The sequence below is a fragment of the Canis lupus genome, chromosome 23 (genome assembly GCF_011100685.1).
Source record: "Canis lupus familiaris isolate Mischka breed German Shepherd chromosome 23, alternate assembly UU_Cfam_GSD_1.0, whole genome shotgun sequence".
Taxonomy (NCBI): domain Eukaryota; kingdom Metazoa; phylum Chordata; class Mammalia; order Carnivora; family Canidae; genus Canis; species Canis lupus.
Window position 1 is genome coordinate 11,599,388 of NC_049244.1, and position 25,241 is coordinate 11,624,628.

Consider the following 25,241-nt stretch of genomic DNA (forward strand, 5'->3'; position numbering starts at 1 on the left):
TGCTTATTGGTGTCAGCCAAAATAGCTGGGCTAGGTGTTTAAGAAGGTTAGCACTCTTGTCTCTTCATCTTACCTTAGGGTTTTTAAGCAAGCGAAGAAAACAAACCTTTTCAGACTAGAGGAGAGAGAGCAGCATGAAAAAGATGAGTCAGACAGTATTTTCCCCCTATATTTTGCTCTTTCTTTGTGATTAATTAAAATCAAGATGGTTATTTTCCAATAAACAAGTTAATATGTAATTAGAGGAAAACATACACTTCTCAGTTAAGCTAGACATTTGTCCAGCAGGGTAGTTCTAAACTTTAACCCCGGTACTCCTCTGACATACATGAATTTGGTTTTCTCCTTTTGATGATACAACAACTTTTAGAACAGTGGCCTATGGAAGGAAAGCAAACAGGGAAAGGCATGGTGACCATAATTGTTTTCTCTGCTGTCCATGCCCTTGTTTCACAGAGCTTTATCTTGGTGCCAACTAGGAACATGGAGGCTCCTCTCTTTCCCTGACCCCAGCTGCCTCCTCGCCAGGGTGGGAGGGAGGGAGCGAGGGGGTGGTAATGGGAGGTGGCTAATAGTACAGTGATTCTTCTGCTTTGTGCTTGACAAATAAAGGAAGCCAGGCCAGGGAGAGGAGGATAGGAAAGAGGCAGCTAAAGCTCTGAAGAGGATGGTGTTCATATTTAAATTTTAATCTGTGCTCCATCTTGTATTAAAGGCGGAACCTCAGGCAGCCAGGAGATCAGTAGGATTCCTATGACGTTCCAGGCAGTGGCAGGGGAAGGGAGTGAGGTGTGAGCCCTTTTGCCTGGGTCCTGGACTCAGGAAACCCTCCTGGGGCCTTAGAACCAGTTGGGAATGGAAATGGTCTGTGAGCCCCACAGCCTGATGTAACTCAAATAATGGGGTTGTAGCGGCTTTCGCCGATGCTCACTTTTGCAGGATGGAAGACACCTGTATGAGGATTGAAAAAGCCAGTCAGATGTGTTATTGACCTGGTGTCTGAGACACACACAGGGAAGACCTCCTCACTGCAGGCGCAGAGACAGTGTATATGATTAGGAAGATGAACACTGGAGCCAGCAGGGATCTGAATCCCAGTTAGCCACCTGCCAGCTGTGCAACCTCTGGCAAGTTACATGACCTCCCTGTGTTCACTCACCTCATCTGTAAAATGAGGACAACAGGGTTATCATGATGATTGAGTTAATAAATGTAGGCCTCTTAAGAGGGGTGCCCAGCACCTAGCAAGTGCTCAGTAAAGGTTGGCTGTTTTCTACCCGAGTAAGGGATGCCTGAGGTGGGATGGGGCTGGCCAGGGGGGTGGTAAAAATACAATTCCAATGTATCTCTCAGCATAATCTTTCCATTGTAATCTCATGAAATTCCTTTGGGCTCTGCATATTCAGGGAAGGCAAATAACCCCACGAACTTCTGCAGCATCTTGAATTCCAAACAGCAAACCCTCTGTATCCTTGTTTCTCTCTCGAGGCCATGCCTGGGGTGGGGGGAGAGATACGGGCAGTTTGCTAAACAGATGGAGGACCAAGGCCCACGGGCCTGCTTTCCAGCCTTGGACCTCCAGCCTCCCTGAGTTCTATCCCAGTGTACTGTAAACACCTCAGCCCCCTTCAGAAGGGTGAACGCCTTCAGCACTTGACTTTCCAGCATCTGTCAACTTTCCCTCTCCTCCCCTTTCAAAAGTAGAGGTGACGTGGCCACACCGTACCTGGAGATTTGTCATCCTCCTCATAAGAGCATGTGAGTCCTGAGCTGGATGTCACAGTGCCTTGTTAAGACTGTAGTCTTAGTATTTTAGCCAGGAATGTGGCTGTGTGTCCAGCGGACACACAAACAGGGGGCTCATTATGTATCACGAATGGGGGTCTCCAGAGGTGGGTTGAGAAACTCCAGCAGCAGCAGTGTCATGTGTGTTCTGGTAGGCCTTGGACAGCCACCTACAACTTTCGCTGCCCACCATTGATGCTTCTCACTTAGTGTGGGTTCCCAGCTGGAGCACTGATGTCCTTGCTTGTTGACAGACCTGTAGACTTTGGGCAGCAGGCCATGTGAGCTTACGAAAAGAACCTGGCCTTGGGCACGGAACCCTGGCTCTGCCACCATGACTCAGGGACTTTGGAAAATTAAGTTCAGTGAACCTCAGTCCCCTCATTGGGTGCTGGGAGTTGTTGATCCCTGGCCCCACCCATTCAATGCCATTAGCACTCCCTGTTTCCCCACAGTTGTGACAACCCAAAAAGTCTCCATCTGTTTATCACATGTCCTGTTTGGGGCAAAACCATCCCTAGATGAGAATTATTGCTCCAGATGTATCTTAGCATCTAGTGAGAGAACAGGCTTGTGATGCTCTTTTGTCATAGTTACCCTCTTATTATCTCGTTTCTTTTGTATTTAGAATATTTTTCTACTTATATGCAATAGATTCAGGCTAAGTAGGTTGCCGTTGTACTTGTGCACACTTAAATCTGGGACAGACCTCCAAGTGGGTATGTTGAGACTTCCCTAAACATGTGTTGGCGGTGTGTACAACATTTCTCTATAAAGTGAATGTGAGATTGCCCACTTCCAAAATCCTTTCAAGACTCGTTGGCTGAGGTTGCTTCCCAGAAAGTTCCTTCCTGACAGTATTTTGAGGATAGCACGCTCACTGGGCACACCAGAGCATCCACAGCGCCCATTGAGGGGGTTCTCTGCATCTAGTTCATGTCCCTGATCCCAACGCCTGCCACCATTCCCTTCCCTTTTCTGTTGACACCTGAGCTGCCAGCTCCTGGCATCCCTGGCTCCCCTGGCCCCCCCTTTCTGACATGCCCTGGAGAGGTTCTTGTCTGCCCTACAGAGGACAGACTTCATAAACCAGTGGTAACTGGGAGGCATTTGTGCGGAAGGCTCCTTCTTTCCCACACCTGAGAACCGCTCTCAGAGTCTCACTCATGAACGTAGAGTGTTCATCTGTGTGGCTAAGTAATTCACCTGTAGAACGGGGATAGACACCTAGGCTCATGGGCTATGTGAGGTATAAGAAATGTCCCAAAGGGAAGAAGAGTTGCTCTGGCAAATGGATTGTACAGAATCCCAGGACATGCAACATACTGAAGGCTCTGGACGCTCCTTAGTACCTCTGCTTCTCAACCCAGGTTTGCTAAGCGTACTCATTCCTGGAACGCCTCTCTTTGTGAGTGTCCATGATAGCCGTGAGGTCCTCAGGGACACCTCTCCGGTGTTATTACAGACCTTGCGTGAATGTCATCTGAGTCTCGGGGTCTGGTGTCACTGAGGAGATCTGTGTGGACTTCATGTGCTCGCCAATCACACCCGGGTAGCATCATGCCCTCTCCCAAACCTGCAGGGTTTGGGATGCTGGCAGAAGGCCGAAACCCTAATAAGTAAAGGAGGCGAAGGTCATGCCTATGGCTTACCCCTGTGTGCTACTCCAGTTTCCTTTTACTTTTCTCTTGTGTGTCCCAGGGTCCGTGCAATATTGTCTTGCTCCACCTCTGCTGGCGTCTCGCCTGGCCCCAGCAGCAGGCACTTGGCACAGAATCAGGACGTAGGCACCCTGTTTTGAACTTGTCTTGCTCATTTTTCCTCTCTGTTCCTATGATTGATGGGGTGTTGGATCTGGGGATTGACATCACTAGGCTAAAAAAGTTTGTCACCAAATTTGCCACACCATATGGCATGAGTTTTACTTTGTGAAAAGATGAGTTTTTGATTCCTTGACTTAGTGCCCCTCCCAGGCGTGGTGAGTCATCAGCCCCTGTGATGACTCAGGGGCACAGTAGCCAGGGCCGGGGCCACTCCACCAGTGTCCCCACCAGAGTTCACCCATCGGGCTCAGGGCCTGCCAGGGGTCAGCTTCCACACTCCAAGGGTGGTGACAGCCATCGGCTTAGACTTCCATCCTAACCCTCTCTTCTCCCTGTCCCCCGTATCCCCCACCTGCCCCCCACCTGCCCTTTCTCCTGCAAGGCTCCGCCACCCTTCACCACTGGCAGCAGCTGGCTCAGCCCCACCTCGGGGGCATCCTGGACCCCCGGCCTGGTGTGGTCACCAAAGGCTTCCGGACACTGGACGTTGACCTGGACGAAGTGTACTGCCTTAACGACTTTGAAGAAGACGACACAGGTGACCACATTTCCCTCCCGGGCCTAGCTACCTCCACGCCAGTTCAGCACCCAGAGACCTCAGGTGAGGGGTCCCGAGCACGCGTGACTGTCTCAGGCAGCAGAAGTTACCCACGCCGGCCTCAGGCTTTCCCCGAGGAGATGCAAGAGCCGCCAGCGGCCGAGAAGGAGGAGGAGGAGGAGGAGGGGTCTGGTGAGGGCACCGCAATAGGTCCTGTAAACCTGGCACCTTTACCAGAGGCCAAGTTCTGGGCCATTCTCACCTCTGTTCCGAGTACCATCCGTAGTGGCTCTCTGTCTGTAGCTTCCGCTCGTCTGTGTGGGTGATGATGAAAGTTTTCCCATCATGCAGTTTTGTTTTTTTTAATGAAGAATCCAGTGCCTCCTTTTTGTAGCGAATGGGTGTAGCTCTCTGCCTGTCTTGGAGGTGATGGCCCAGTGGGTCTCCTGATGGGGGAGCAGGAAAGGCTGCTAAACAGAAGTGGATTGTTGCCTCCCAGCCTGCCTCGTACATCAGCTCCTCTGTTCCTGCTGCGGGTGTCTCCCCGAGTCTGGGGTGGGGGGCAGATTCCTGAGTCCCGCAGTGATTTCCAAACTGAGCTGAGTAGGGTTGGGCATTTTAAGGGGAAATCAGGAGCACTGGATCACTCAGATGGTGAGTGAGAGAATCTGTTACCTATGAGGAGCATCGAAATAGGAGGAAGGCTGGAAAGTGTTCAGGATTTCCAGACAACACGGGGATAGATCAGCCTTTTCACGTTTCTAACTTCAATGAAGGAACTTCTTTCCAGCTTATACATGTGTTCAAAGTGGATTTTTCAAAAGTGTTTTAGCAAAGCTCTTTGACCCAACAAACCCGAGGGGAATGTCAGTAAGGTTTTCCAGAGACAGGACCCCAGATAAATCTGGAGAAGAGCTCCAGCTGGTTACCCACCCCTGCTGCCCCATTAAAGATATGACCACGAGTTTGCAGAATTATACTCTAGGCATCATTGGGGTGAAATGCTTTGGGCTCAGGGACCTGGGGACCACAGGGGTCATGTCATTACTATTTGCCCCAGACTTCCTGCCTGCCCCCCCCGCCCCACACACTACAGTGCTAAGAAGATGAGGAGGCTCTCTTGTGAGATCAGGGCAGAGACTCTGAAAAAGATGAATTCACCCAATGGTCGTCATCCTGAGGGCATCCCAGAGTTACTAGATTTGAGAGGACCTGTATCTTTGTGATTCAGAACTTTCATCCATGGAGGTCACAGTGCTCCCATGAAGTACAGGGCAAGAGAGCCGAGGTGCATGATGGCACTTCCCAGGCTAGGTCCAGGTGCCTGTGCCAAGGGACTTAATTTGAATCCAATGTTTCTGTTTCCTTTGACATAAACTTTAGAGATATCACCAAGTAAAAAGAATTGATTTAGCCCATAAGTTTATGGTTTATTTATTTAGTCTTTAGCAATTAAGTTGCCAGAGTAAGCTTGCAATGGAATGAAAATGTTTCTTATTTAATATATTTGCACTGAAAAGAGGGAGACCAGCCATGGTATTGTTACTTCCCCTTGTTCTCAGCACCATTGTCCTTCAGGAAGGCAGACAGTGGTCCAGGAAACCCAGTGTCTGCTGAGTTTGGTGGCCGAAAGGGTAGGAATCATGTCAGGTGTGATGACCCCTCCCTGCAGTCCTGCAGGTGGACCAGAAGATAAAGGCTAGAACTTTAAAGAAGCACTATGAGGTGTGTCTTCAAGAAGTTGTACAGAAGGAATAAAATTTACCATGAAGTTAGCTAAGAACTTCTCTCAGAGGTCAGAGGGAGAGAAGGGACCAGAATGACAGAAGTCCTGACCACTTTCCTTACCATAAACAAAGATGTGTTTATTGCTTCTTTCCTCCTTCCTCAAACCTGCAGCAAACTCATCCCGGCAACTTTGAGGAGAGGCATACAAATCTAGAGAGTTGAAACTTAGAGGGATCCCACGTGGGAAGTATGCAATCAAAAAGAGTTCTATAGATTGCTGAAAGTAACTCAGGCAAGGCCTGATCATTTAGACCAGAGTTCTTTTGGGCTTGTCTTCTAGGTCAGACTTGTTAAAAGCTCAGTGCTGAGGGGATCAGTGCCAACAGTGATTTGGCTCTTTTTGCCCTATTGGGAGTAATAGGACCCTTTTGATGACTAGAAGGTAAGAAACATGTCACTCAAAGTAAATCACCCCAGAGGCTCCACGTGGCATTATATACACAGTCGTGAAGCCACAGGTAAATAGATGAGCTTCAGCAAGAAGGACTGGGGCATTGTCTGTCTTGAGATTTATACTCAGGCTAGTCTGGTCCCTGCCTTGGTTCACCCTTGATGCTTAGGCTTTTCTGTTGCCAGACAGCACAGTTCTGGGAGCTACCACCTGGAAATACTGAGTAGGGACAAACTCTGAAGGCAGAGGTGTAGCCTTTTTTTCTTACAACTGATACTTTGGAAGGAAACTGGGGAGACCTGTTATCTAGCACCTGTTAGCTCATGGTGAAAGAGTTCTGGGTACTGAAAAAAATTTATTAATATATTTTAATGTATTGTATCACTCTTTGCTGATTTTTATAATCCCCTGTCTTAAAAAGCATGATTCCTTGTTTTTATATTTGTAAATAATTTAGATGATTAAAATGGATTGTTTAAAACAATTTTTAGATTATAGTTTTACTTTTTCAGTGATGTTTTATGTATTAACTCATATAGAAAGTGCATGCAGTGTATCAGAATGAGTTATTGTACTGTCCATGTTCTGCATTTTAAGTATTTATGTGTAGGAAAGAATCAGCATGCAGGATAGGATTAAGATATCAGAGTTTTAAAGTCATGCAGTTAAGTTGGGAGATGGTTGGTTGGACAGTTTAGCTGAATTTTTTGGGATGCCATGTGATCGATCCTTAAAGGGGAGTAAGAAATAGGATTAGAGCAACATAGAAGAAAGTGAAGGTCAGTTTATTTTCATACTCATACACATGAAGGCCACTCGGGTGGGGGGACCTGAAGCAGGTTCATACCAGTCACGGTGCCCGTCTGGCAGTGGCCCTGCAATGTCATCATTGGGGCTGAGGTGCAAAGGTGAGTGCTGAAAGCAAAAATCACATTTGGTCAAACAGTCCTTGAAAAATCCCCTGAAGCTACAGCATGTGGACCCATTCCCCTCCCCCTACTCCCCCAGCACCCCAGGCAAAGGCCAGGAATTAGCTCCTTTGAAGCTTCCTTACTTGATGCTTAGGTCCAGGTTCTCTTCAGTGGTGGCTGCTGAGCAAGGCCAGAGAAGGAAGAGCATATAGGGGAAAGGAGCCAGAGGGGCAGTTGGGCCAGCTGCATATTACCTCAGTGCCTATGCAGGCCAGGAGCAGGTTTGAGCAGAGCCCCATAGCCCAGTGCTATCCTTTCTGTCCCAGGTCCCAGGTGGGTCCTGAGGGAGATTGGACATGGGGGCCTGACAGGTCTGGAAGGAAAGGAAAATTCCCTTCGATTCACAGATCCTCAGGTGTAGGAAGGTTCCTTTTTTTTTTTTTTAAGATGTTATTTATTCATGAGAGACACAGAGAGAGGCAGAGACAGGCAGAGAGAGAAGAAGCAGGCTCCCTGTGAGGAGCCTAATGCAGGACTTGATCCCAGGACCCTGGGATCATGATCTGAGCTGAAGGCAGATGCTCAACTGCTGAGCCACCCAGGCACCCTGGAAGGTTCCCTTTTGTCTCCGCAGAGAGAGCTGACAATACATTCCCACTCTGGTGGGAAGACTTTCCAACCCAGCCTTTGTTCTGGAGCGGTTATAAGAGTTTGGTCCTTGTGGACAGGGCAGAAGGTCTGCTCATACCCACCTGTGTTCGGCAGTGCTAAGGGAAGCCCCTGTGCCCTTGCATCAGGATACCTATAAAACCAGAGCAAAACAGGAGAGCTGCAACCTGGAAGTAGAAAAATGAATGAAGAGAGGTCATTCACTCCTCCCAAACCAACAATTGGAGTCCACCCTGCTTACACTTTCCTGAATGAGCCTGCTCTCCTGGAATGCTTTTTTGATGGCATCCTCACCTCTGAAAACCCATAGGAGGACCCTAAGCTCCTCTAGGAGCACCTGCATGGACTGCTGAGGAGTGTGCACAGGTGGCTGACTCTTGTCTGTGTAGGAGGGAGCCCTGGAGTGGGTGTTGACCAGTGAGTGAGCTCTCCAGTGGTACTGCCTAGAGGCGGGTGGGGAAGCACACTCCTGAACTGGTGTGGAAGGCACTTAGCACGAATGGGTCTTAGCTTAGCCAGGCCAGCTCTCCCACCGGTGGGCATCTGCCACAGAAGGAGGGACAAGAGATCAGGGTATAGGTAGGAGTTCGGCTTTGTTGGCATCCAAAGGATCTTTTGCATTTTGCCCCTTTTACATTTCAACCACATTCTTAAAGAATCCCTTTTTCTCCAGAAGATATTTTAGTGGCCACTTGTGGGAATTTCTGTCCTTCTCTGCACGATGCTGTTAGATTGTTCATCTGTTAAATTACATACTACTTAGATGAAACAGGGAGTAGACAGCTTGGCACAGTGGGAAAAATTGACTTAATTATTTTAATTTGCAAGAACCAAAAATAAGTTGTACAGAAACCAGAAAAAGATGTTATGTGTTTCAAAAATCTCTATGATAGAAACCTCCCAGTGCCTGCAGGTCTGTGTCTGCATCAGGGGCTCGGAGGTCCCTGTCAAGCTGTAGGACCAGATGAGGGCTATGTTGAAGAAATGTTCAAAAGGCAGAGAAAGAGAGTTAGCAAGTCCATGTTAAGCCTGGAACTAAAGGTTAAAAAAATACCACACTGTAACACTGTTTGGCTTAAAAACACTTTTATCTTTTTTTTTTTTTTTTTTTAAGATTTTATTTATTTGGCGGGGAGATTGAGCGCAAGCAAGAGAGAGGGTTAGAGCATGAGCTGGGGCAGAAGGGGCCAAAGGAGAGGGAGAAGCAGACTCCCACTGGGCAGGGAGCCAGACAGGCTCTCGATCCTAGGACCCCGAGATCATGACCTGAGCCAAAGGCAGGTGTTTAACTGACTGAGTCACCCAGGCACCCTTATTTTTTTTTAAAGGGAGAAAATTATGCTACTTTATCAGAAACTGTTCTTGATTCCTCATCCCCCAGAGGAAAACACTTGTTAGAGCAGCGTGAAGCCCAGACACAGTATTGATATTAATGGTGAAGCCGTAGGCACACAAAGGCTCTGTGGAGCTTTGCCCATATGCACTCGTCACGGAACTTTTTTTTTCCCCAGAAAAATTCATGGGCAGAGTAATATAAAGAAGTGACAGAGGGACACCTGGGTGGCCCAGTGGTTGAGCATTTGCCTTTGGCTAAGGCCATGATCCTGGGATCCTGGGATTCTCACATTGAGCTCCATGTGGGGAGCCTGCTTCTCTCTCAGCCTGTCTCTGCCTCTCTCTGAGTGTCTCTCATGAATAAATAAATCATTTTTTTTAAAGTGACAGAAAAAGTCTTTTAAAGGATTTTTCTGTGTTCTGACATTTTAGTCTTTAAGGAAGAATTCAAAAGCATTGCTTTTGCCTTTTTATAATGGACAAGTATCTGACAGGCAAAGACCCCCCTTGTCCTCCCCATCCCCCACAAACACACAACGTGATTACTCTTTGAACAAAAAAGTAACAAAGGCATTAGAAACTAGTAAAAAGGTCAAAACAAAAAGCACCAAAAAAGGTATAGATGCTCTTAGTTCAAGCCACACCCATAAACTAGATGGCCAGTGGGTTCTGTTTTGCTTGCAGAGAAAAAGGTGGGCCTGTGGGCACCCCTGTTGATGTGGTGGCAGCCACTGGACTGTAGGGGGCAGAGGGGGGAGAGAGTGAGTGTGTGTGTGTGTGGGGGGGGGGTTGCTAAATTGCAAAGCATATCCAAATCATGTGACAGCAGCTTCACACTAGGTGTTGAAGTTAAGAAAAGGAAATTTGTCAGGGGCATTTGGTTCATTTTACACAGATTTGGCCACTTGGCATGAGGAGGGTGAAGAGAACATGGGAAGCATTCAGTGCATCCCAAAGACAGTACTCTTTTTTCAAGATTTGGAGATGCATTTGTAATTTTTATTTTTAAGAAATTATTTGTGTTAGCAAAAAAAAAAAAAAAAAAAAAAAGAAATAAGTTGGGTGTGTGGCATGCTAGGTTTCTCCATCCTCAGAAATCCCCTTGAAAGCATCGTCGTACAGGTGTGTATTTTGCAACTTCCCTTAGAAACCTCTAGATGCAGGTATACATTTTGGCATCTATGTGGGCTCATGTGAGGGCTCTTTTAAGGGCTGGGTGCCGTGATGGCCTTCAGAGGGGTAAGTTACTCCTCCCAGCACAGTACCAGTCTGCCTTCCCTGTGGGTAGGAAAAGGAAAGGTGGTTTGAATGGACTAAAATGCATGAGTTGGTATCTACAAATCCCATCATGTGGATGGGAGACTGGCAGAGTCTAGGTGATGCTTTGGGTCCCCACCAGAGCATCCCAGCCTTGTCTGTGCTCCTTTTCCCTCCTCATAATTAGAGCAAGGGGCCCTGGGGAGAGCAGTGGGCTTTCCTGGCCATGTTCCCTGGAGGCCCGAACATTCCACTGAGCAGCCATGACCTAGACCCGCATAGCATGCTTGCAGATACCCCATAGTGTAGACCCAGGACCCACCCAGGGAGGAAGCCCCAGCTCACTGGATACTGTGTGCCCTGTCAGGGCACCCACCGTCACTGGTTGCAGCTTTAGGATCTCAAGTACCCAGTTTGCAGTCAGTCTTGGGCACCCTGTGCCCCCACCCTCCCCCCCTGCACCCAGAGGAGCACAGCCAACCAGAACAATTTACCAAGTGCACCTATTCCAGGCAGAAGGCCCACAGGATCAGATCGGAGAGCAAGGGAGCAGGGTGACCCTCACCCTTAGAAAGCACTCGTATGCCGCCACCAGCAGCTAGCCAAAGGGTGTGCCTGCACACACAGCCTGTTTCCAGGAAAAAAAATTTTGCAGGCTAGCCACCTGTATGTGGTTCACCAACACAGACGATCTTGAATGATTGAGGATTAACTAAGTTTATAGGTTCTCTTTGATAGATTAGGATCTTGTATAGGTGTCAGAACCTGGTGGAAGAGGTTATAAAATAAAAATAATGAAGGATTAGAGGATGCTTGATGGAGCCCTTTTCAGTGTGAATACTCTAACCCGTGTAATGCTCTCTCCTCGCAACACTGAGAGCCCCCCTGCCCTCCCCCCCCACATTCCAGACTAAGGAAAAGGTCTGAAGTAGGAAGCTGGAGCAGTGGATCCAAGAAACTGTCCCTCCCAGGGGGCAGCAGGAGGTGGACGCACAGCGCCTGAGGCAGGGCATCCTTGCGCTGTCGCTGTCGCTGTCGGGACAGGGAACTAATCCACCCCAGCCTCCTGTCCCTGCGGAGGAGAATGCACCCTTTGAGAAACTGCTCACTCCTGCAGGCAGGGCTTTAGGAACCAGCCTGCTAGCTGCTCCGAGGCAAGTACAAGGGGCCTCAGGCGACTCACTGTCTCTGTGTTGTGTCCCAAGGAAGGGAAGTGCTGCAGCAGCCCGGCGGGCAGTGGTGACGCGCGGAGAGCTGGAGGGCCAGGCATCCCAGTGGTATTGGGGAGGGGCCGAACCTCTGGCTTGGCACTTTTGATTCCTGTTGATCTTCTTCTCCATTGCTTCTGGGGAATGATGACTTCTGAATTTTAGCAGCCTTTTCCTGTCCCCTAAACCCATTCTCGTCAGATGGGTTTCGCTTCTGCTGATGCCACCGTGTCTCTAAAGTGTCCATCTCGCTCTACCTGTTGCAATTGAAGATCCAATATGTGATGGGGTGGAGGAGGAGTGGACCTTTGTGTGACCTTTTGATTTGATATTCTGGCCATGTGTTTAAATGGGGACACACTTCTAATTTTAAATCCAGCCTTGCTTTTGATTTATTTATTTTTTTAAGGTTCTCTCTTCCACTGTTTTGTCTTAGTTACCTCTCTTTACTGCATTTTTCTTCCCTTTATCTCCCCCAAATAATCCCTCCTGCTTGTTATTTGGGATGCTTCTCTCAGGCTTTTTGTTGCTTTTGTTTCTAGACCTGATTGCAGTCAGAGAATCGTGATTGTTCGGTTGCCTTTTCTTCATAGCTTATTCCATTTTCATTTTGTTTGCAGCAGTTTTCCAGTTACTCAGTTTCCTAAGCCATCACATTTATTGGTTGAGATGCAAAGATTCATAAAGGCTGTTTTCATGTGTGGTTTTTTCCCCCCCATTCCTGCTCTGCCTGGCGCTCCCTGTGCTTGAGAGTTTGCTCTGGTGGCTTGGGTGCTGGCTGCCACGCCAGGGGCCACAGGCACCTGCCTGGGCCCAGAGACACGGGTTGGACCATCATAATTGGGGCAAAGCAGTCTTACATTGGTCTTCTAGTCACTGCCACCATTTTTGTGCTCTGGCTTTGTCCTGCCTGCCTTCAACCTACCTGTCTCCAGCATATTTTGTTGCATTTGGTTTCTGGGGCTTTTTGTTTTTGTTTTTTTAAAGACACAGTCAGCTGTGTGTGGATCTGTAGGTTTGGGGCACCAATCACTTCTGTTTTGTTTTCCTTTTTGTCAAATCCGAAAGAAAACTTGCCTTAACGAGCCAGAAGATTCTAGTTCCCAGCCTTCTGAATCTTCAGAGTGCTCATGGCATCTGAGAACCAAATGTGTTTCCCCCAAGAGGTCTCTGGGGGCTGAGCTGCTGCAGGGGTGGTGGGACGGGCAGGGTGGGGGGTTGTCCCAGTACCTCACTGTGCATGTTATTCAGAGCAGCATCTTCCCCCCGTTCCCCCCCCCCTTTTTTTCTTCTTCTTCTTTTTTTTTTTTTTTTTTTGCATTTGAGTTATGAATGAGGGTGACCTCTACAATCATGATGTCTCCCATAGACTCTATCACTCATTACTCTGCCATTCGCCAGCTTTCTGATGCATGGTCCTAACGCTTCTGTGATTCACTCTGCACCAAATCATAGTCTTCAGCTGCCTTAACAACAGCTCTTTAGAGCTTTAAAAGGAAATAAACTGAGTACAGCTTGTTGCTGTCTTATTTTTGTGAGAAGTCAGACATCTTGGAGATGGCAAGAAAGTGGCCTGGGAGACAGGGACTGCACAGGTTCGAGTGCATCAGACCACACCTGATCCTGGAGCTGAAGACAGTCCCAGGCTCTGAGAGTCTTACCCCTCTGTTGCTGAGGCAGCTGAAGCCCCATCTTCCCGCCCCCCTGCCCTCCACAGATAGACAGTAGTGGAACCAGCTTCCCCAAGCCCCTTTTCGTGTAATCTGGAAAGGGAGCCATGTGGGCCTTGCCCTGTTTCCAGGCAGCAAGGCCCCTCCCCACCCGGTGCCTCTCCTGTCTCCTTGGCAGAACTCGGCACCTGTTTGCCAATGCAAAGAAGTGTGAAGCACCACAAGAAAGAAGCCGATTCTGACCCCTAGGAGGGAAATCCAATTATCCCCAAGGGCTCATTAGCTCCTCAAACTGGATCCACTACTGGCCAAAGCACGCTGATGGGGAACCCTGTCTGGATTGGGTCGGAAGCTGGAATTCAATGCACTGCACAGCAGTGCTCAAAAGTGTGGTTATTTTTGAAAGGCCACCTTCGATCCAGAACGTTTGCCTTACACCTTCCTGGCCCAGATCCATTAACAAGGTAGCTCATCACTTCTTACATCTGTCAAGAGCCATGCTGGAATTTGACTCTTCTCATGGGTTTACTTGGATGCAAGGAATATGTTCTGTTCCTCCCCCTCCCCATTTAGCACACCACCCTGGGAAGTGCATGTCACAGACCAACTCCACCTTCACCTTCACCACATGCCGCATCCTGCATCCTTCAGACGAGCTCACGCGGGTCACGCCAAGGTAAGGGACTCCAGCCCTGGGGTGGGTAAGGATGGAATGAGGTTGGGGTACTTCCTGCAGGACTTACGATCAAGAAAAGTCAAGGAAAGAGGCTCATTCTAAACCAACTCTGGCCAGCTCAGGCGTCTCGTAGCACTTGCTGTCACCTGGCTGGGGGTCCCATCTTTACTCTCGAATTGAGGCCTCTGTTGATTGAGATCCACCACAGAGAGAGAGAGCTGGATGTATTTAGAGTTGCCCTTTCCATTGGCCACAGAAGATTCTCAGGTGCCTTCTTCTCCAGGTGAAGCTGACGCTACCCCAGGTCGTAAGGCCAAGTTTGTTGGCATTTTGCCCTCAAGTTTGTCAGTAGAGCATGATGTTCCTTCCCAGAATAGAGTTACTGAGCCCTGTGGAATCCCTTGTGCCTCTGGAATAGACCCCAGGAACCATGCCCCACGGCCACATGAGAATGGCTGACATGATAACACTTGAAGACTGAGCCCTGTGCCCTGCACAGTCCACTTCCCTTTGGTGCCTTCCAGAAGTGCTGGAGGTTGACACCACCTGGCAGGAGGACTTGTGTGGCATGAGGGTGGTCGGTCTGGCTTGAGCGCAGGCCTTCCATGGCTCCCAGTGAAAGGGAAAACTGTCTCCCTCCCCATGGCAAAGCAGCCCCCTCAGCCATTGGCTGTGCAGTTGAGCAACATGCTTGGGTGAATGGAAGGTAAAGCAGAAAGGGAGGGAGGCAAGGAGGCCAGCTCCAAGGGAGCAGATGCCCCAGGGAACACCTTAAACTATGAATAATTCTCCGCAGGTCATGTGAGGAGGACGACGAAGCGGCCCTATACCCTGTTGAGCTGAGAGGAGATGTAGGGCAGAGAGTGAGCCCTCGGGCAAGGCAGGGGGTGAGCACACCGCCAGTGGTGCCTGCCCTGGCAGGGCCCCCTGGAAGGGAGCTATGTGTGCACGTGTGGCCGCCACTAACCCAGGACTTAGGCGTGGATGTGTCTCTGTGGTTGTGCCTGGCTAATGTGGGCCTTGACAGTGGATACCCCTAACCCCTCTAAATGCTCAGTGGAGCCGAGTGCCAGCACTAATAAGGCCTAACGGAAGTCCTCAGCAGAAGGGGATTCTAAGTTTGGGCTGGTCTTCTCTGTCTCCCTTCCTGCCACCGGAGAACCCGCCCCCGCCCCCACCCCGTGGCTCTATGTTGGAAGAGTTCAATGTTCTTACCGTGCAGTAGGGTGTCTCTTGGGAGAGGCTGGTCCTGGGTGCTCTTCCACTGGAAGCCAGAGGACTCTGAATGCACATCTGTCCCCATCTCTTGTCAGGGACCGAAAAGGCCTGGCAGTCAGTAGCAAGAGAAGGCTTTTTGCCTGACTGTGAAAGAATGACACTTGAAACAAAATCAGAGATCTCCCCAAGAAGGGCCCTGCAAACAAGACTTGAAGTCCAGTGTGTTTTTGCCCTCTATTGCTTGTAGACTGGTTTTGTAGAATCCCACCTGTGCCTGTTGAAGAATCCACTTTTTAACCTTAGGAATTTGCTGTGTCTGCTAATCTTGTGTCTCTCTGAGTGCTCCTGACCCTCCAGCATCCCCACCCCTGAGCTTGTGTGAGATGGGCCTGTTCTGGGTTTCTCCCCCTGGGCTGACCAGCCAGCCACAAGGTCACCTGGGTGTGGAGCCAAATGATGCCTTAGCTCACTTGCTTGGGAACATCCCTCCCACAGCAGGAGGCCCCCTCCTGCCTATTCCCCTAGTTAGTGTTTTGTCCTCCCCTGGCCAGGCTGGGGACAGAGGGTCCTCCAGCTCCTGGGAACCACCCAGCTGGCCTGCTCCACGGGGTACCTGCAGCCCCTCCATGTCCTTGGGTGGGTCCCACGGCAGGTCTCATAAGACTGCAAGGAGAGGGCGTGCTGCTCTGCCCCTGGTGGCTCATCCAGCCACCGTGAAGGGCCTCTGTGCCTATGCAGCCTCGCCCCAGCCCTGTACCAGTTGTTAAGAGAGGGCCTTTCCTGGTTTTCAAGCAGATAGCACTGCCTTTCTCCCTACACCCCCTGTTATATTATCCTGCTGTAACTCCCGTTACTGCTGGACCCCAGCTTCTGGAACATCACAGGTCCTCACCCAACATGACAGGAGTGGATGAAGGAATCTCACAGTTTTCCTTTGGTGACACAGGTTCTGTATAGCCCATGAGCCTTTTCTAGATCACTCCACAGATGTAGGCCTGAGAATACATGACATGGCTGCCTCTGACCCCACATCTCCCCTCCTTGGGGTGGAATTGGCAGGCACAGGAGAGGGGCTAAGGGATAGCATGGCACACAGGAAAGAGCATGATGGTGGGAGTCAGGAGGCTGGGCTCCTCCACTGACGTGATACACACCCTCAGCCTCCCATCACCTAAGGGCCCTGTCTGTACCTGACGTTCCACGGAGGCCATTCCTGCGCTGAGCTCAGATCCCGTAGTCCCTGGTTAACCCCTTGCCTCAGAAAAGCAGTTATTAGGAAGGAATGCCTGAAATCTGAGTAAATTTGGTAGGGAAAGCAAGCCCCTCAGCATTTTTGGGGTCATTCAGACTTGGGCTCGAATCCTGGGTCTTCTACTTAACCGCCCAGCGTGATATTGACTGGCCATCCAACCCGAGTCTGACCTCCCTCACCTGTGGGGAGGAAGGTTATCCCCGCCCCCTGGGGATCACGTGCAGCTTGTTAACTTTAAACTGTGTCCCTGGCACAGGGAACCCCAGGCCGCCTTGGGTATGAGGGAGGAGCAGGCAGGGAAGGAGGCATCTGGGGAGCCTGAGCTAGGGGAGTCCTCCCTGCGCCCCTGCAGGAGACTGGCCACTGACCTTTTCCTGGGGCTCGTGGGCGTTTCCGGATGAATGACCTCTTGTCTTTTCTCGTCAGCCTTAACTCGGCTCCAACTCCAGCTTGTGGCAGCGCCAGCCACTTGAAGTCCACGCCGGTGGCCACCCCGTGCACTCCGCGCAGACTGAGCCTGGCCGAGTCCTTCACCAACGTCCGGGAGTCCACGACCACCATGAGCACGTCTCTGGGGCTGGTGTGGCTGCTGAAGGAGCGGGGCATCTCTGCGGCCGTGTACGATCCTCAGAGCTGGGACAGGGCCGCCCGGGGCTCCCTCCTGCACTCCTACACTCCGAGGATGGCCGTGATCCCCTCCACCCCCCCCAACTCACCTATGCAGACACCCACGTCCTCCCCGCCCTCCTTTGAGTTCAAGTGCACGAGCCCTCCCTATGACAACTTCCTGGCCTCCAAGCCGGCCAGCTCCATCCTGAGGGAGGTGAGGGAGAAGAAGAATGTCCGGAGCAGTGAGAGCCAGACAGACGTGTCTGTCTCCAACCTCAACCTCGTGGACAAAGTCAGGAGGTTTGGCGTGGCCAAAGTGGTGAACTCAGGGCGAGCCCACGTCCCCACCTTGACTGAGGATCAGGGACCACTCCTCTGCGGGCCCCCGGGCCCGGCCCAGGCCCTCGTCCCCGGAGGCCTGGTCCCTGAGAGCCTGCCTCTCGGATGCCCCACTGTCACCAGCGCCATCGGCGGGCTGCAGCTCAACAGTGGCATCCGGAGGAACCGCAGCTTCCCCACCATGGTGGGGTCCAGCATGCAGATGAAGGCCCCTGTGACTCTCACCTCGGGCATCTTGATGGGTGCTAAGCTCCCCAAACAAACTAGCTTACGGTGAGGATGGGAGGGGGGCCGTTCCCCTGGAGGAGACCCGTCTTACTCCTGCCTCCCTCTCTTCCCCCCTGCACTGCGCGCTCTCCCTCTTTCCTCCTCTGTCCCTCCCCTCTTGAGCTAGACAAATCAACCTCGTGCCTAATGGGGGAAGAGCGGAGACTTTGTAAGTGTGTACATAGGACTCGGAGACCTCGTGTCCACCTGCCCTCTCCCGATCCCACGGGAGGCGCCCCAGCACGGTCACCACTGTCACCAGGACTTCGCCTGTGCTAGCCTGGGGCAGGGGCAGCCGGGGAGGTCCTTTTCTCCTTCTTTCCCTTGAGAAGCACTGAAACTCCCAAGTGCGTTCTTATCCCATGGATAGGAAACCAGTGAATTTGTGGCTGGCTCCCAGTGCTGTGCATCGTGAGCTGGCACGCGGCCCGGGGCACAGCGCCTCTGCCAGCCGGCGTCGCTGGGCACTTCACCTCGCCCGCCGGTCAGAGCACCGGGGGCCCCCCCGCGGCCACACGCAGCTGATGTAGCTTTCAGGAGGCCAGGGCCGCTCTTCCTTCTGGGTGGCCCAGCTTCCTCAAGACCTTCCACCACTCTTGCTTCAATGGAGAGTCGCTGCTTTTTTGAGGTGTGACTTTTTTCTTTCCATGCCTTCGACCCGAATCATCCTTCGATGTTCTGTCGTCAGGCCAAACGTCTGACCTGAAAGAATGTATTCACGCTCCCGCTGCGCCGTGCAGCCATCCCCGTCTGTTGCGTGTGAGGTCCTCTTTTTTCCTTTTTTTCCTTTTTTTTTTTTTTTTTATACGCAGGGAAGTAATGGTACTAGACGGAAAGTCACAGTCTGTGTTCTCTCTGTGATTCCAGGACACTGAAATGAGTTTCAAACATGCCCAGTCACTAATGAGATTGCAGCAGAGTTTTGGGGCCTGGGGTCACAACCGAATTAAGACCAGACCCCAGACAGTTTTAGCAATAGGATTAAAAGGAAAGGGGCTGGGGGCGAAGGGTGTGGGTGGGATTTGTCAACGGTAGAAGGAAAAAGAACCACCACCAAATGTAATAGCCACCTGGTTCACGGGAGCAACAAGGCTTTGGCATTCTGCTCGTTCCAGTTCTTACTGTGATGTCCGAGGCTGGCCCCTGTGCTCGCACCCATGTGGTCTTCATGCAGACAGTCACTGTCCCCACATCCAGCCCTCCTGTTTCAGGACAGAGTGGTCTCAACAAGATCTTTTCTCCAGCCACCCCACCCCCAAGCCTTGGTCTCTGTGTCTACTGTTTATCCCTAGGAAAAGATAGAGGTGCTTGTGGGAAGAACCGTAAATGAACAAGGGAGCCCAGTCCTGTTGCTGTCACTGACCAAGTTTTGGACTTTTATTTATTGTGTGTGTGTGTGTGTGTGTGTGTGTGTGCAAGTGTGTGCACGCCATCTTTTCCACAAACATCCGCTGTCCTTTCCAGTTCTGGTCACAGTGTGTCTGTGGCATGCCACTCCAAGCAGGTAACTTATTTATTCTAACCTGAGGGCTGCACTGCCCATCACAGTGTTCCATGGTCCTTTGTACAGGCATCTGTGGAAGGGTGACATCATATGCAGATGAAATTGTCACGTTGCCATCCCCTGTTCCCCTCCCCTTCCCCAACCCCTGTGTCCAGTTGAGTGTAAACACCCCCACTGAAGGGTCTTTGAGAAAGTCTCAAAGGAGCAAGCTTCAGTCCCACAATTTTATTTATTCTCAACACGAGGGTGTTTCAGCTCTCCTCGTGGTGGTATGTGTGCACTCACTGCAAGGAAATTCTTTTTATTTGAATGTATTTTAAAGTAGTAGGTAGAGTAACAAAGGAATATGAAAACCACAAAGTGAACGGACCACTTTATGTATTCAGAGAGGAGCCACCCATCACCACAAAGGAAATACCAGTGTAAAAATCAGCAATTCGGAGGTTGCAGTATTTAGTATAGTTAATGATCAACCTTGTGCAACCACTACCAACAAAGTGTGTTGTAATGCATCAAAAAACAATAAAATTTTATTCTCTAATGGTTATCAATAAAAGAAGTTCAAACGATGGAAACCACACTGGCATTCTGGCTTGTATTTCATTTTTATCATTTTCATTTATCATTTTTGTCTTTTTCATTTATGTGAGATGTAAAGCTCTTCAGCTCTTCGAAAAGATTAAATGAAAGCCATCTACTTTACGTCCTGTTCCAGCCACCCCTTCTCACGCAATGCTATTCCTTAGACAACTGTGCAGTTGCAACCTGAAGAGCTTTCCTACTTTTCAGGCCCGTGTGCTGTTCCGCCATGTGCCGACGTGCCCGGGGGAGTACATTCGTGCGCCCATGGACGAGCCCCCTATGGCTGCACACAGAGTTACTTCTGGCCTCTTCTGTCACAGCACTAGAATGAAAAAACATTGCATGCGTGTAATTTTCCATGTGTGTGATGAATTCCTAGATATTACCAAATTGCCCTCCATAGACTTGTGTTAAATCTTTGAGGGCACGTGGGTGGCACAGCTAAGCATCTGGCTCTTGGTTTCAGCTCAGGTTGTCATCTCAGGGCTGTGGGATCGAGCCCTGAGTCGGGCTCTGTGCTCAGTGCAAAACCTGCTTGGGATTCTCTCTCCCCTCACCCCGTGCCCCTCCTCCCCACTCCTCTGAAATAAAATCCTTAAAAAAAAAAATTTTTTTTTAAAACAAGGACAGCAGAGGGTCATCAGAATTGAGAGAAAAGGGATAAAATTAATTATGCCACCTCTGTATGTGTAAGCAGTGAAATCATGCAGGCAAATATAGTAGTGGGTGGATTTAAAATCAGTTGCTACCATTGGTCATGGTGTGGCTTTGGGCAAGCCTCTTACTGTGTTTGGGGCCTCTTAACCTACAGAATGTGAACAGTGATATACCTCAGGGTTAATTCATTAAATTTGTCTTGGATATCCATTGTGTGCCAGGCATTGTTCTAGGTGTAGATTCTAGGTAGTAGGGAACTGAGTAGCTTCTGTTCTTGTAGGGTGTACATACAGCCTGTTACTGGGAGAGAGATGGCACCAAACATGGCCTGACCATGCAGAGAACTATACTCAGGGGTTGTGACGAGTGGATAGCAGTCAGGGAAGGCCTCTCCGGGGAGGTGGCATTTGAGACAACTGTGTGGGATCTGGCACAAGACCATGTGGGCAGAGAGCAGCCAGTGCAAAGGTACGAAGGCTGGAAAAGTGTTTGGTGTGTTTGAGGAGCAGAAAGATGACCCATCTGGCTGGCTGACAAAGGGGAGTGGGTTGTGACAGGGAAGCCAGTGTTCTCACCAAATGGTCCTGCCAATCCCCACGCTTCCCAGCCACCCCGCCTTGGACAAGGCATGCGATTGGCTCTGGCCTGTGGGCTGTGAGCAGAGAGAAATCCATGCAAGACTCTCTATGCCTGTCCTTTCCCCTGAAGCCCATATCGAAATGGTGGTTTGTGTTGGTGCAGCCTCCATCACCTTGGGTTGCCCAAGAACCATGGTGGCCTGACTCCCTGCCAACCTGCATTTTGCATGTGATCTGAAGGGGAAACAAACTTGTTAAGCCAGTGAGATTCTAGGGCAGTGCATCAGAATCCAGTGTAGAGCCCAGGCATCTGTTTTATCAAGTCCTCCTGGTGATTCGGGGGCTAAAGTTTGAGAAGCACTGTGCTGGGTCAGGTGGTGTTGGAGTGGGAGTCTTGCTAAGGGAGGGGAGGGTTTTCCCTCCATAGTTTCCCTGTCCTGGGGTCTTGAGAAGGCCAGACAGCTGTGGCCCACCCTGCTTGAAGGGGAGAGGCAGAATAAGGGCTTTATCTCCCCAACTGGGGCGGGAAAGGCTTTGAGACAAGGTGACTCTGGATCTGGGCTTCAAGAATGGGCAGGATTTGCCCCAAAGGGGGAAGGCATTTCAAGCAGAGGTTAAAGACGTAAAGGAGAAATGGGAAAACATCAGAGCATAATTCATTTTTCTAGGCCCTCCCTTACCATACCATAGTAACCGATAAAATACAGAGGAGGCAATAGAGTTAGAAAACCCACCATAAAGCTAAAATTCATCTTGACAACAGACACCAAAACCAATGGGTGAGAGTTTGTTAGGTAGCGGGATAGTTACACACCTATTTTCCCATAGAAGGTTAATTTGCAAAGGGGGAAAAGTACCTTTGCAGTGGAGAAACCTGCTATGTACCACTGTCAACAAGTCATTAAATTTAACATTATCCAAATGAGACAAACATAGCAGGTACCTTCCTTATGTGATGTACTGGGAAGGACACACCACTTCTGTGCTGTTCTACCAGAATTGCAACACCTGAATTATGAGGTTGACAAAGGGACTAACCCAAATTAAGAACATGTTCTTTTTTTCAAAAATTTTATTTGTTTGAGAGACAGCATGAGCAGGGGAAGGGGCAGAGGGAGATTCAGACTCTCCACTGAGCAGGGACCCCCCCTCCTTCAATGTGGGGCTCCATCCCAGGACTTTGGGATGTGACCTGAGCTGAAGGTAGATGCTTAACCGACTGAGCCACCCAGGCGTCCCAAGGACATTTTCTAAAACAATGTAACTCTTCCCTTGAAAAATGTCAATGTCATAAAAGAAAGACCAAGGAACTGTATCAGAATAAAGGAGAATAAAAAGACAACTAATGCAATTCATGATTCTGAACTGAAAAACATCCTATTAAAGATGTGGGGATAATCAGAGATATTTGAATATTGAATATATTTTAAAGCATATCAATATTAAATTTCATTGAATTTAGTTATGCTGTCACTGTGTAAAAGCTTGTCCTATTTCTTAGGAGGTACTAACTAAAGGATTAAGATAAAGGGGCCTGAAGTCTGTCTGCAAGTATTTTCAGATGTTTCTGGAAAAAGCAAATACTTTTTTCTAAAAAGAAGATGTGAGGCAGGTGCCTGGCTGGCTCAGTTGGTAGAGCATTTGACTCTTGATCTTGGGGTCATGAGCCCCAAGTTGGTCATAGAGCTTAATTAAGAAAAAGATTTGGGACGGGACAAATGCAGGCCTCAGGCAGTTTGAACAGTTTAACTGCAAACATGGATATCAGACCCAATCATACAATTTACATTAACAATATGAATGACAAAATTAAAAAAGAAGAATTGAAGAGATCCCTATATGCCCTGTTTTCTCAGTTTGGCCATGTGGTAGATATTATAGCTTTAGAGACCATAAAGATGAGGGGGCAAGGCTTTGTTATTTTTAAGGAATTGGCTCATCCACAAATGCCTTGAGACAGTTACAAGGATTTCCATTTTATGGTAAACCAATGCGAATCCAGTATGCAAAAACAGGCTCGGATATAATATCTAAAATGCGTGGCACTTTTGCTGACAAAGAAAAGAAGAAAGAAAAGAAAAAGGCAAAAACTGTGGAACAGACTGCAACCATTGCAAACAAAAAGCCTGGTCGGGGAATACCAAATGCAGCAAATACCCAAGAAAATTCAACACCAAATCCTAAGGTCTCTGATTACCCTCCAAACTATATTTTATTTCTCAACAATTTACCAGGAGAGACTAATGAGATGATGTCTATGCTGTTTAATCAGTTTCCGGGCTTCAAAGAAGTACGTTTGGTACCCGGAAGGCATGACATTGCTTTGTTGAATTTGAAAATGATGGACAGGCTGGAGCTGCCAGGGATGCTTTACAGGGATTTAAAATCACACCGTCCCATGCCATGAAGATCACATATGCCAAAAAATAACGTATGGCATAGTTGTCTTTAAAGGACTTGGTGTTATTTAAAGTGTTTGTTTTGATAACATTTGGTCAGGCCATTTTAATAGTTGGGATGCGGGGGAGTGAAAGAGAAATTTTTGTGAATTTTAAAAAATAACCTAGTTTTTGTTTAGCCTTATTGAACTATGAAATATGAAGGCCTCAATTTTGTACAATAGACTTTTATTTGTATTCTATAAAAAAAAATATTTGGTGAGCCTGGGTGGCTCAGTCAGTTAAGTGTCTGACCCTTGGTTTTGGCTCAGGTCATGATCTACTGGTTGTGAGATCAAGCCCTGAGTCAGATTCCATGCTCAGTGTGGAGTCTGCTTTAGATCCTCTCTCTCTCTCTCCCTCCTCTTCCTCCCACCCCCACCCCACTCATATACATGCACTCTCTCTCTCTCAAAATAAATAAAGTCTTTTTAAAAATGCAAGAAAAGGAACCCTTAAAAGGTGGGAAGTACCCTAATACCTTATAAGCTATAAGAATAAATGCATTCTTCTTTTTTGTGGCTGTGGCATGCGGCAGGAAGACACTTGGTGGGGTGGCTTATTTTCTCCTCCCTGTTCTGTGTTAAATTTCTTCATGTATATCCTGAACCCTACCTCCAGCCCAGGTAGCTCAACCAGAAGGCACTGTGGCCCAAGAGGAAGTTGTCAAAGAGGCAGTTGATGGGACCAGGAAACACAGATGTCAAATTCTTGGTATTTTAGATTATGAGTACAGAAAAAGCTGACTAAATGTTTTAAGATCAAAAGATTCAGGGGGCACCTGGGTGGCTCAGTCAGTTAAACATCTGCCTTTGGTTCACATCATGATCTCAGGGTCCTGGGATCCAGCGCTATGTTGGGCTCCCTGCTCAGCAGAGAGTCTGCTTCTCTCTCTCCCTCTATCCCTCCTCACCATCTGTGCTCTCTCTCTCTCTCTCTCAAATAAATAAAAACCTTTGAAAAAAAAAGATTTGTTATGAAACCTACTGGGCCAGTTTCTCTTTTTACTGCGTATTGACTCTCCACTACCCCGATGGCCCAACAGTTTCTCCAAGCTGGTACATGAAGGAGAGCATTGGAAAGGGCTCTAACCCACAACTAACATGGGGGCGCTTCACCTTCCCTGACCCTGGGCCAACTCTAGAGTCTTAGGAGAAGCCCCAGAGGAGTCTGAGGATCCAAGTACAGATGAGCTAGTTTCACATTGGGGGCCAAGAAAGTGAAGATATTCCAGAATACCGTACCAGCTCCTCACCCCTACTCAGGCAATGACCACACAAAAGTAGAAAGGGCAAGTGGGGCTCCCTAGAGAGATCCCCGGGGGATCTCCAAGTATCCGGCACCAGACAGATAAAGGATTCACTTCTAAACATTGCCTGGGAACAGAGAGGCAGGTATACCCTAGGGGGCCTTTCCAACAGGGGGAAGAAAGTAGACACCTGCCTCCCCCAAAGCTCCTATGAGTGCTGTCACTCAGAACTTTGATTCATGTAAGGAGAAGTCTGTGGAGGTGGAAAGTTCTTCTGATTACCTAAATGGATTGGGAATTTAGAAAATTAATTTTGTGCTCATGTGGGCTCCTGGCTGGAAAACATATCCTGGGAGGATTTATTTTCTGTAGCCAGTAGAGGGCACTTTAAGACAGCAGAAGACCTGAAAGAATCTACCCTGAGGATCCAATTCTGAATTTATGTGGGTTTGCTTTTCCCTGGAAAGCAATTCAGGGAAGGCAACCGGGATGAACAG

At 49.1% G+C, this 25,241-nt stretch overlaps 1 protein-coding gene and 1 pseudogene across 13 annotated transcripts in view; both read left to right on the top strand.

The window, feature by feature from the left end:
* TRAK1 (trafficking kinesin protein 1) overlaps nt 1-19,818 on the top strand; it is a 162,355-nt gene extending 142,537 nt beyond the window's left edge. For 8 of the 13 annotated variants that reach the window (XM_038570543.1, XM_038570537.1, XM_038570548.1 and 5 more), the window contains 3 exons: nt 3,991-4,338; nt 13,949-14,051; nt 16,948-19,818. In XM_038570543.1, coding sequence (XP_038426471.1) covers nt 3,991-4,338; nt 13,949-14,051; nt 16,948-17,746 — 1,250 coding nt within the window. In that variant the 3' untranslated portion in view covers nt 17,747-19,818. Of the gene's footprint in view, nt 1-3,990; nt 6,810-13,948; nt 14,052-16,947 lie in introns of those variants that run through there. The other 5 variants (XM_038570538.1, XM_038570545.1, XM_038570540.1 and 2 more) reach the window with 3 other exon arrangements.
* Nucleotides 19,819-19,959: 141 nt separating this feature from the next.
* Nucleotides 19,960-23,755, top strand: LOC111091883 (annotated as a pseudogene).
* Nucleotides 23,756-25,241: the final 1,486 nt, after the last annotated feature.